At 35.3% G+C, this 12278-nt stretch overlaps 1 protein-coding gene and 1 long non-coding RNA gene across 3 annotated transcripts; both read left to right on the top strand.

Annotated features, from left to right (window-relative positions):
- The first annotated feature begins 3956 nt into the window (after positions 1-3956).
- On the top strand, positions 3957-6057 carry LOC146901746 (uncharacterized). 2 transcript variants are annotated; one of them, XR_015021770.1, is made up of 3 exons: positions 3957-4332; positions 4427-5155; positions 5413-6057. It is a non-coding gene; the product is annotated as an uncharacterized LOC146901746 (long non-coding RNA). The 2 variants fall into 2 exon arrangements; XR_015021769.1 differs by having other exon boundaries at positions 3957-4337; positions 5413-5698.
- Positions 6058-6698: 641 nt separating this feature from the next.
- LOC146901745 (uncharacterized) lies at positions 6699-7217 on the top strand. The gene is made up of 2 exons (XM_085737081.1): positions 6699-6869; positions 7023-7217. The coding sequence occupies exons 1-2, from the start codon at positions 6699-6701 to the stop codon at positions 7215-7217; spliced, it is 366 nt and encodes a 121-aa protein (XP_085593207.1).
- Positions 7218-12278: the final 5061 nt, after the last annotated feature.

Here is a 12278-nt window from a genome sequence, read left to right as displayed (position 1 = left end):
TTCAAAACTTGATTTTATCTTAGGATGAACAATAAGTTTTGTTCTTAGCATCTCTCTTCTTTTGAGTAATAAATCACTTAACTATTCTCATTGGAAGTTGTTAGGACTAGTACATACAAAAGTTTTAGACTCAGCAAACTCAAACATACAGGTCATTGAAACTGGACATGTTTCTAGTTATTATTTGATAAATCATATGTTAGATTATTTTCTTACAAGATAATTTTTAACATCCAAAATGAAATTTGAATATTTTGCCAAATTCCAGGAACTCAGCTCAACACTCTTTCATTATTGTTCTTCTCCTTAAGTATTTTTTTTTTGAGAGAACTTAAGTATTTTATTGAAACTCAATAACGAGGTTCTGAATAGTAGATATTATTAAAGAATGATTCACACGACTCAAAAGCTTTTTCAAAAGAGCCTAAATGATTGTCGTTAATAGTGTCAAAAGCTTCTTCATTTGAATCAATATTTCCAACGCATGGTCATATGCTTCTATTTGATAAGGCTCGATCACTTTATGACATTTTTAGTGAAAAAGTGTCAAAAACGAGTAAAGTCAAAAAATTAACAAGGAAAATCACATAACCTCCATTCTGGCCAAATTTTTAGAAAATGTTAAAATAACCATTAGTCATCAAAGACATACAAAACCACAATGTAAACAATAATTGATAAATAAGTTAAGCAAAAAAACGAGATAAATGAGTTTTTCATATGTTGCCAATGAGATTGATCACACCTCCCCTGCTAACCGAGTCACATGAAGAAACTGCTAAGTTAGGTTGGACTTTCTCCACCTTATCTTCATTTGATTATTTGTCATCCTAAATGACAAAAACATAACATTATTAATTGTCACTCTGAAATCATTCATATCAAAAGTTTACAGGAGGTATAGAAAAACGATGCAAACAAACATTAACATAGCATGAAATATTGAAAAATTGACAAGATGCATTCCACGATCAATCATTTTGTGATAAAAGTAGTTCGTTCTCTTGAGGACATGATAAGTATTTGATGTTAAAGAACATAAATCATATGGCATGAGCTGCATTGTAAGAATGAAACAAACAAAAATAAAATTGAAGGGAAACTCGTACAGTTACTTTGGGATAAAGAATGGGTACTGTTCCTGAATTGTTCAGTAAAAACAAAACCAAATAAATGTGACTGTGTTCGTTTCTTTAAGCAGCGTGCATCACTGCTTAGGGTTCACACGGGAATAACATATCTGGGACTTTTTTCATGGGGTTTATTCTTCAATTGATTGAAAGTAGTCTCAAATGTTATAGTTATAGTTATAGTAGAAATTTGATATAAATAAAAAATAAATCAAATGAAAAAGATTCGAAAAGCTTACAACAATGCTAGAATATTCGGTGGAGGAAGATTGTCATCATAAATAGGAAATGTATGGTTTTTTATTTTTAACAGAGTAATAATAGTGTTAAGTAGTAAGGGATGTGTACACTAATTTTGTTGTGAGTTACGTCAGGAGTAGCAAATAAATACAGCGGGAACTTCCTTATCCCACCTTAAACCCTCATATTTTTTATGATGTACTCTCCTATTTGTACCCATTAATTAACAATGAGATAATCTAATTTAGCCTTTGAAAAAAAAAGACTTTAGGGAAAATTAGTGTCAACTATAAAATTAATTGGGGTGTCCATGTCATTAAAAGAGACTTCAAGGGAGGTTTCCCATTTAAAAAATTTAATGAGTGAGATCAAGGTCATGCCATAAAGATTTATATAAGTGTAGATTATATTTTTTTTTTTTTTGAGAGAACAAGTGTAGATTATAATTGCTCTCAAATGTTGACTTAAAAAAATTATTTTTACTATTTCTAGCATATTTTCAAATTATAATATTAACCAATTATTTGGTTCTAATACAAGCTCAAAGTAAAAACATATAAAAAAAAAGGTTGAAAAAATTAGTAAATCTCAATAATATATAAGTATCAACTTAATAATAGTTTGTTTTAGTGTTATGACTGAACTATGTAGAGACAATAATCCTATACAAGTAAGGTCACAATGTATAAATATCTAAATATTGGTTAAAAATAAACAACAGGGTCAGCTAACCACATTATCTCAACGATAGATCCTGCCCTAAAGTACATGTATCTATCTTTGCCCAAAAAATCATCCACCACCGATATCATGCATAAGCATTTATCGATTTAGTCTAATAAAATGTTGGCTTAATAGCAGTTTTAGGTGGGATTTAGTATGGGAAAGGATAATTTTTTCCCACCATGGGAAAGTAAACTTTAACCATTAGATCAAATGAATAACACACTCTTATCATACTCCCTCAATACAATATTTTTCTCCCTTTCTCTTCATCCACACAATACCAGATTTCTCACTTTCTCTCTCTACCTCCTCTCCTCTCTTTCCGAACATAACCATCAAACCCACCACTTATCTAAAATCCAGTAGGATTTAGCTATAAAATAAGATTTTGATTTTGATTTTCAATAAATAAAACCCAATTAAAAGAACGATGAAGCCTGATTAAGAAATGGGGGAAATGGAAATTACCATGACCAAAATTTGAATGTTTCGAATTTCTACAGTTCTATAAACTTTGGCTATGGTTTCTTGTTATTTATGTAATTAGACTCTTACTTGTTCAATTTCATGAAGATTGCTTCCTGTTCTGTTCAATTATCTCTTAAAATTTGTGTTTTATTTGTTTTTAAATGGAAAACCATTCTTTTTCTTCTTTGTCACAGAAATTGGATCTTGATGCTATGAATCTGAATACCTAGATCTTATTGTTGATGGCAGGAATTGAATGTCTAGGAAGGGAAGAGCTTAATGGGTTTCTCTGCCATTGATTGAATGTTGTTAAATGAGTTAAGTGTTGCTGCAAGTGGTGAGAGAAGAGAGTGAAAAAAATCTTGTGGTGAGTGTCTAGGATAACATCATGGTCTATATTTGATCTAATGGTAAAAAAGAGACTTTCCTATGATGGGAAAAAACTCCCCTTTCCCATGCTAAATCCCACCGCAGTTTTATCCCCCTAACTTTCCCTAATTTGCGATTTTGGCCCCCTAAGAAAAAACTATAAAACCGCCCCCCTAAGTTTTGCACATGTGGCAGTTTTGGCCCCCAAGGCCAATTTTGACTTGGTCTACACTGACGTGGCACCCTAAGTGAGGTGCCACGTGTTATTTTTTTATTTAAATTTGGTCTTGGGGGGCCAAAACTGCTACAATTGCAAAGCTTAGGAGGCGGTTTTGTAGTTTTTTTTCTTAGGGGGGAAAAATCGCAACTTCGTGAAAGTTAGAGGGCGAAAACTGTTATTAAACCTAAAATGTTTTCCAAATACACTCAAGACAATAGGTATATTTCAATAGTACCACTCAACCAAAACGGAGGAAACTCAAAATTAACTACAATGAAAGGGCCTAAACTATCCATTTATTTTAAAATTGGATTACAAAGACTTAACCGTAAAACAAAATGCAACCACCTAAATCCATGAACAACTATAAAGAATAATGTATGTTAGATTGAATAAATTGTTCAACGAGATATTGAAAAAAAAATGTTTTTAGATAATTACAATAACAACAGACTTTTTTAAAATGAGTACCTGTTTAAATTTAAAAATCTATGACGTCAACTTTTGCAGACGACGAGTTTTGAAGTAAGAAGTCAACTATTCCATCTGGTATGGGAGTTGGTTTTAAACCTGTTTTAAATGCTATTCACAACTCGTCAACTTCTATTCGTGACTTGGCCATAGGTTTTAAACCTGTTAATCTGTTTTTTTTTTCTTCTGCTCTGAAGCTGTTCGGATTTCGTTTTTCGAACTACATTGTTGTAGTTTGGAAAATGAAATCTGGAATGTACCTGTGTAATTTTTCCCCTGTTTTGTGTTGTGTTGTGCCTTTTATGTTGATTACCCTAATATGCTTGTTACAGGTATGGATCCTGTAGATCCTGTTGATCACATAAGGGGTGAGGTTGAGGTTATGCACGCTTCCATTAGGAGAAAGCGTCGGCGGAAGGCGGAGGCGAAGGGTGTAGTTCAAGTTCCCAGGCATAGGGGTGGCAAGCCATGCCGTGCTGTTACTGACGACGAGCCTCAGCCTCAGGCTAAGCTAGAGTATGATCAGATGGATGTGGATGATGCTGAGGCAATGAAGGGTGTCGGTGATGCAGAGGAGGATGTGGATGATGGCTAGCAGCAGCCGCGGCAGCGGACGGCGAAGCGTGTGCCGGAGCCAGATCCGGAGCCTTTTGATGACTACCTTGCTGACGAGATACCATGTGTGTGTGGCCAAGATGGCGTCTGAGGGTGAGGTACCTATTAATGTGATACTTTAATGATTGTAAACTGTTGTTAATCTTTGTGAATTTGATATTAATGTTTTGTTTTTAATTATTTGCAGTGGTGAGCCAATTTAAAATGAATCAACAACGAGAAGAAGATTTATTCGATGCATGATGACAATACCAAGCCTATCATGAATGCACTGTGGTGGCGTGATGGACTCAGTGCCATCGGTCTTTCTTGGCTTCAGGATACTAGCTACCATCTTGCAGAGAGGACCAGATTGACCATGACCTGCTTTCTGCATTTGCGGAGAGGTGGCACAAGGAGACATCGAGCTTCCATCTTCCATTTAGGGAGATGACAATTACACTTGATGATGTGTCATGTTTGCTGCATCTCCCCATTGATGCTATGCTTTTGTCCCACGAGAGTATGACAAGGTACAATGCGGTGGAGATGATGATGCGATATTTGGGGTCTTCTCTGGGAGATGCTCTTGATGAGGTGAATGAGACCAGAGGTGCACATTCACGATTAGCTGCTTAAGGAGGATTTTCAAGGAGTGTATTTTGCAGCAAGGCTGATAATGAGGGTGGTATGAGGAAGTGCAGAATATGGGACTAGGCTTTCCGCATATATTTGATGTACTTCATGGGGATCACGCTCTTCACTGACAAGAGCGCCACCTATATGGATGTTGCCTGTCTGAGGTACTCCTAAGACATGGAGATTGTTGCTGGTTTTCCATGGGGAGCAGCTGCACTATCACACTTGTATAAGGAGCTTAACCATGTTACCCATTGGAACTGCAAGCATTTGTCAGGATACTTTGACTTTGTTGCAGGTATAAATAAATAATTATGTTTGTTTTGTCATTTGTAAGTGTTGATTGTTTGTATATTTATATGTGGTTGTCTTTATTGCAGGCTTGGGGGTATCAGCATTTCAGGGGTATAGTGATAAGTGCTCAAAATGATCTAATTCATGTGTTAGTTTAGGCGTATTTGATGAGTTGTTTTACAAATTATCAATGGAAAAGCTTCAATTATGTGCCTTAATGCCATTTATGCTTTGCATGCCTTACTTTACCCTTTTGTGCAGGAAAATACAAGCAAGGAGCAAGAATTGTCAAAGTTCACAAGAAAGTCGCTATTAGCGAATATTTTGCTGATAGCGAAAATCTCACAGGGAGTTACGCCATCAGCGCAACTGGGGGCGAAGTCAGAAGCAGGATCTGAAGAAAGTCGCCATTAGCGCATATTTCGCTATTGGCAAAAATCTCACAGAGAAGTTCGCTATCAGCGAAGTTGGAGGCAAAACTCAGGAGAATCAAGTGGATAAGGGCCACGTGCAGCAAGTGCATTGGTGCAGAAGCAGATCTCGCACATTTCGCTAATAGCGAAATAGTCGCTATTAGCTAAATCTCGCAGACTCAGCCCATTTAAATAAATTTTTCTCCTATCTCTCTGCATTCTACTACTGTTTTATTCATCTTTTCTGGGTTTTAGAGAGATGTTAGGGCATTTTCTAGAGAGAGAAACACAAAGCAAGGTAGTTAGGAGTAGATTCAAGCCAAGATTTTGAGACATCATGGATCTTGTCATTGAATCTTCATCTCTTCTTAATCCTTTGCAAGGCTATCATAGACATATGTAGCCACATCTACTCTTGAGGTTTTGAGATATTCAAACAAGCTATTATGTAATCTTTTGATCATTTAATATATGGTTCTAGCTATTTATTCAATATTGTTGTTATTCTTGCATTTAATGTTTTATTGAGATTTAAAATGATATGGACACATACTTTTGAATCTAGAAATAGAATAACAATCTATCTTAAATTATCACTCTAGACATAGATGTTAATATTTGATAATCACTTTTAATCTAGAGCTTAATGCTTTTGGGTAATTTAATCTGTTGGAAAATTGTCGATTAAACTATCCAATCGACTTTGTGTTCGTTTAAATGTTTGAGAAATCGATGTTTAAACGATCCCTTAGAAATAATGATATCATTTGTACACGAATGATATTGTCGAGTGATTGTGATAATATCGTTTAAAAAGCTAGAATTCGTTAATCGATCGAGAGATTGCAGCTGTTACGCTTGGTTGATATCTCTGACCCCAAGCGAAATAGTCTTATCTTTTCTCGTTTTACTTTTATGTCGAATAGGAAAATAGTTTTACACAAACAAACATTTTATACCCAAACACTTAATATGATAAATATTGTGAAAATGCTTAAGATATACCCAACTCCCTGTGGATACGATCCTATATATACTCACGTGTAAATAGTTTTATGAGATGTAAAAATCTTACATCATATAGGCAACAAGAATGTGTGGGGTGGATATTGGGATGATCATCATCCACACTCCATGTTTTTTGCACCACGGGCGGGTTTGTCTACATCAGACGAGTACATAGGGAATCTGGATGCGCTGGATCTGGCGAGCGTTGTCATGACCCCAAATGGAGAGCACCATCAGGCATGTCCATTTGAGAGGGTCTGCCTTTACTCTGGATGGCTCAAATACGGTAACCGTAAGGTAAGATATCTGCCAGAGCGGGTGCTTCGTCAGTTTGGGTACATTCAGACCATCCCCGGACATCCATATGAGAGTGCACCTCCCTAGGAGACCTTAGTGGATATCACCTACCGCTTACAACATTTTCTAGATCATGCACTGACACCTCATCAGTTGAATAACCGTGCACCGCATGGTGTGGAGGCAAAAGAGGGATACATTAGATGGTTTTATCGTGTCTCTCATCCACACATGATTCTTCCACATGAGGATGTTCAGGTGCCGAGGACACCAGAGCAGAAGCCCTTGATGAGATTGCTGCTGAGGAGGATAGAGATCAAGAGTACTTGGAGCTGTCCTGAACGTTGACCCATATCAGAGGCCATGTGTATGTTGTGATGTCGAGTGGCGTGGTGTCGCAAGGGTCTGAGGAATGGCAACACTTGGAGGAAGTCTTGAGAGAGGTTTTTGGTGGGAAGGTTTATCACCATAGGCATAATGTTCAGGGTGGCAGGGGTGGTTGCAGGGGTGCCAAGGGTGTAGTCATTGGATGCTTGTAATTTTTAATTATGTTAGGTTTGAATAATTTGGATAATTTTTAGTTATGTAACATTTGAATAATTTTATGGTTATGTTTGATTAATGTTATGTTTGGATAATTATATTATGTTCTTAATTGTTATGTTATGAATTAAATTTTCTATTTGAACATATGGTCAAAGGCATGGTATGTTGTTTAGAAGCAAGCTAAATGCGCCAAAACATATGGCTTCTGCCTTTATGTTGATGCAATTCAAATTATATAATTCGGGCCGTGTTTACTCATTTCATATTATATAATCTGGAAACATACTTGTTCACCCTAAATGTTGACTTTTAACGGGGTGATTGACAAATTCTGGATTATATAGAACTCATCCAATGCACTTTGGCATCCAGAGCCTTCAGGGTGCTTCAAGCTCCAAAATGCACGAAATTGTTCAGATCACATAATCCAAAAGTAATTCGGATTATGTAATTCGGACTAGGGGTATTTTTGAAAAAAAGACAGGGCGCGCAAGAATCCAGCAGGATGGAAAAGTAATAGTCATAATATTATAAAATAAAAAGGAATACAAATAAAAAGGATGGCATAAATTCCTAGCCCAATAAATAAAGTCTCAAATAAAGCAAGTAAAAAAATGCCTATCAAACAAGAGTGCTAGTCTAACAAAAGACCAATATATGATAAACATATAGGAACCTATATTCTAGAAAACACTTTGGCAGCATATAATGCCCTATAAAATCTTTATGCTTGTCAACTGAACCCACAAACTAACACTAGTCTTTTCCGTGTGTTTTGTCCTTACTCACAAACTTTGAAGGAACTTCCAAGAACACCGCTCATTCAATAATTGCTCTAAGTCAAATGTGCTTAACTATAAAGTTTTTATGTTCTAGGCTATCGAAAAAAGAAGATGCATCTTGTTAATATAGAAAATACCAATCAATCTTAGTCATATACCATCTCTCAACCGTATAGTCCATACATATATGACCTTAAGATACCTATCATTCCGAATTTGGTTCATTCATGTTTCCATTGGTAAGAAGCATGCATATAATCGTTCATCGTGTGTATCATATCAACGGTGATCACTCCCTTCTCTCGTCAACGTCAGGCGACGCAGAGCCAATATATGTCTTTCATTTTATAGGGTGAGGGAATATCTATATAGCGGGTCCTGGTGGAGTTTTCATTTCTTTGTTGTTGTAAGAGCGTCTTCCTTCTATTATCATCCTTAGACAAAATCAAATAGAGTTTAACTTGTTATTGCATGTTATCAATTCATCACTATCAACAAAATCTCTCCAATATATGAAGAGTGTTTTTAAATCCTTATAATATTGAAGTTGAGAGGCATTCCATCTTCATCCTCATTATACTTAGTGTCATTGTGATCTTGGAAGCTTGAGGAAATATTTCTTCAGAATCATATTCATTTTCTTCAAATACTTTTGACTTGTCGGAGGGATTCTAGTGCTGACTTTCATGTGTCTCCATAAAGAAATTTACAAGGGCTACATCATGATTTATTTTCTCTGTGAAATATGCAAGGGATACGTCAACTATTGAACCATAATAAGACAATGTAATGTTTACCATGGGAGAGGCAGTTAATTTTCGCATCGTGGGAAAGACATTTACCAGTAATTGATGGTCGGATTAGGAAAGTGTAGTACCAAATTATTTATCAAGTAATAAAGTGATAAGTAGGGTATCCTATTCAAAAAGATTGTCGGTTCATCTTGAAAACTTGATCAAACTCAAGGTTATTCTGTTAAAGGAGTTTACAATGTGTTGAGGCATGATGATTAGCAAGTTCAAGCGCCTTTCACGGAGATCATTTGGAACAAAGTATCACTTTTCACATGAAGACTGCTGAAAAATAGACTCCCAACAAAAGATAACTTAGTTAGACGTTGATTTCTTCATCCATGATCTCTGTTATGTTTGGGTTGTTGTGGTATGGAGGAATCAAAGAATCATTTATTTTGAACTATATATAACTTTTCAGAGATGTTTAGTCATTCATTTTAAAGTGGCTAGGGATTTCTACTGCGCCTCCATCTGAAATTGTCATGCACGCTACACAGTTTGGTGACAACCATTTTTTTCGGAAGGACATTTGCATTTGTCTTCAAATTATTTGGTTGGAACTTGGATTATTTGAAAGGAACACAACATTAAGATCTTTCAAAACAAAGAATCAACTATCACTGAAATTGTTAACGGGGTGAAATTTCATTACATAGTGGTGGCTTAAGGTTTATACGACTCATATTTTCTCTCTAGATTTTCATACTTGGTGAACTAATCTATCAGTTTGTTTAGGTTACTCCTCCTTATAATACAATGATTTAGTTGCAGCCAGGGGTGGTGGCACCCCCAGCTAGCCTAGGCACTAGATCGGGCTCAGCTGCTACTTTCTTTGTACCAAGTCCAGCCCAATAGCCATTTTCTTACTTACAAAATTTTTTTGGGCAAAATCTGAAAATTCTCCCACGCAAAGAGATCTCGGAAAGGACATTTATTTATCTCATGATTTTATTTAGCACACTATTGACAGGTTCATCTCTCTTATTTTGAATGGTTAATTGTTCAAATTGACCATGTAAAATAAAAAACATATATTCTAGTATTGTAATTCGAGTTTTTTCTTATTTTTTACCCTATAATATTCGCGTATAGTATAAAAATGTGACATAGATGTTGAATTTTTTCATGATTTTTTCCATACATGTTTAGCACGTTAAAATATAGCTTTACACAAAAAATTAAATTTTTTCAACCAGAGACATATTAATTATGAATTTTTATTCCCCATAATTATGAATTTCTTAAACAATTTATAATTAATTTGTATCTCGTTTAAAAACTACAAAATTTCATTGTGAAGGGTCTTATCATCTTCTAGTCATGCCTGCAAAATTAGGGAACTAAATTTGACCTGTGAGTATACGCTTACTCGGAACAAAATTTCAATTTTGCACGTTTTGGTTGAAAAATTAAAATAAATTGAAACGACTTCGAAATGCTATGAAACTTTACAGATCATTTTTATGTATTTTTTTTATAGATGTCTCTGCAAATAATGAGCTCAAAATTTGATTTATAGGTCGAGATTTCCGTTGTTTTGTTTTTTGAGTTTTTGACACTTTAAAAATTCATAATTAATTTATCGTTTGTCGAAAATGTGTAAAGTCATATTTTAACGTTCTTAACACGCCATATTTTGCGATAATTTTTTTGCCCAAGCTCTATAATTTTCCTGGCTCCGCCACTGTTTGCAGTTGTTTTTTATTTTGCATATTGTATTTTAATACTATGTACTCTGGTTAGACACATTTTATGATGTCTCCGTGAGCATAACTCAGTTGATAAAGACAATGTATAATATATGCAAAGTCTGGGGTTCGAACCCCGGAAAAAAAAAAAGACACACTTTATGCTGAACTTGTTTTCCTTTTTCTTTCGTATTTATTTAATTATCTTTTGACTTCTTAAATTTAAAATTTAAGACGGAGAGAATATTAGTGTAATTTTTTCTTTCCTCGTTATACACACACATTATGTCACCAAAATTAAAGATCTGATCGGTAGCAATTTTTTTTTTCTTCTTAATGTATAAATTTTGTCATAAATCCAACCTCAAAGATGTGGATGGCAAGTAGCAATTTCCTTCTTAAATTATGGAGAAGCTGGACAAATTATCAACGACATCAATAACTAGTTTGTCCATCACGTATGTATATATTGTAATAAGAAATGCTATTAAGTGATTTTAGAATATTCGTTAAAAAATTTAAAGTGAAAATTTTATTTTGTTAATTATGAATCCAATACATTAAAACATTAAAAGTCAGTGGAACATGCTTCATAATAAAGATAAATTATGGGTGAAAGTTCTTTCCCATGAATACATGGGCAACACGTCTTTATGGATGAATAAGAAACAAAATAAATCATCAATCACTTGGCGGGGTATTCAACATGTCGTTACAAATTTTGCTGCAGGATATATTCGTGTAGGCTCAGGAGACTCATCGATTTGGAATATTGACTGGACACAACTCGGTCCCCTCTGTCAATTGGTCCCATTTGTTAACATCAGTGATTGGATGTGTGGGAGGATGGTAGGTGGAACTTGCAAGGTCTAGCCACTATGATACCAACAAATATTGTTCAATATATTCATCAGCTTCCAGCTCCTAATAACTTGGATGTGCGACTTCCAGATGCGTGGACTTGGAGACATGCAAAGAAAGGTGAATATACTTGCTCGAGTGGATATTATTGGCTTCTTCAACAAAATAGAAATTGGAATGTGAATTGTAACATGAATTGGCTTTGGCTCCTTAAAGTACCAGCAAAACTTCAACACTTTCTATGGCTTTGTTTTCATAATGCCCTCCCTATTAATGCCCGTCAGCATCATTGCAACATGGTAGCTTCTCCAAGCTGCACCCGTTGCTCTTCACCCATAGAAGATATTCTTCATTGTTTACGTGATTGCCCGCACTCTAGAGAGCTTTGGCTCCGCTTGAATATAGGGCACTATAATAATTTTTTCTCTGAATTTGATGTTAAAGTTTGGCTTCATGAGATGACAAAGAGTACTTCCACTATTTTGTTTATTACAGGAGTATGGTATGCTTGGTTGTGGAGAAACAATACTATTTTTGAGGATCAACATTGGCGTATTCAAGATGTGGTGCGAAAGACCTTTTTGTTACATGATGAATGCATTTCTTACTATCCCAATTTTCGTTTGGACCCACACTTATCACGCCTCTTAGCTCATTGGATCCCCCCTCCGGAAGGTACATTTAAACTCAATATTGATGGTAGTTTTCTAGAAGATTTGGGTTGTTTAGGTGCTGGTG

Source organism: Medicago sativa, chromosome 8, assembly GCF_051527215.1.
Source record: "Medicago sativa cultivar Bolivia chromosome 8, Bolivia_mono, whole genome shotgun sequence".
NCBI classification, from domain to species: Eukaryota; Viridiplantae; Streptophyta; class Magnoliopsida; order Fabales; family Fabaceae; genus Medicago; species Medicago sativa.
The sequence above is the reverse complement of the archived record's forward strand: the minus strand, read 5'-3'. Positions and strand labels throughout refer to the sequence as shown.

Bases quoted from the DNA above. Each gene is read 5' to 3' on its own strand.
- LOC146901745 (XM_085737081.1), top strand. From the start codon at position 6,699: ATGTTTTTTGCACCACGGGCGGGTTTGTCTACATCAGACGAGTACATA. The intron at 6,870-7,022 runs GTAAGATATCTG...ACACCTCATCAG, and splicing joins TCAAATACGGTAACCGTAAG to TTGAATAACCGTGCACCGCA.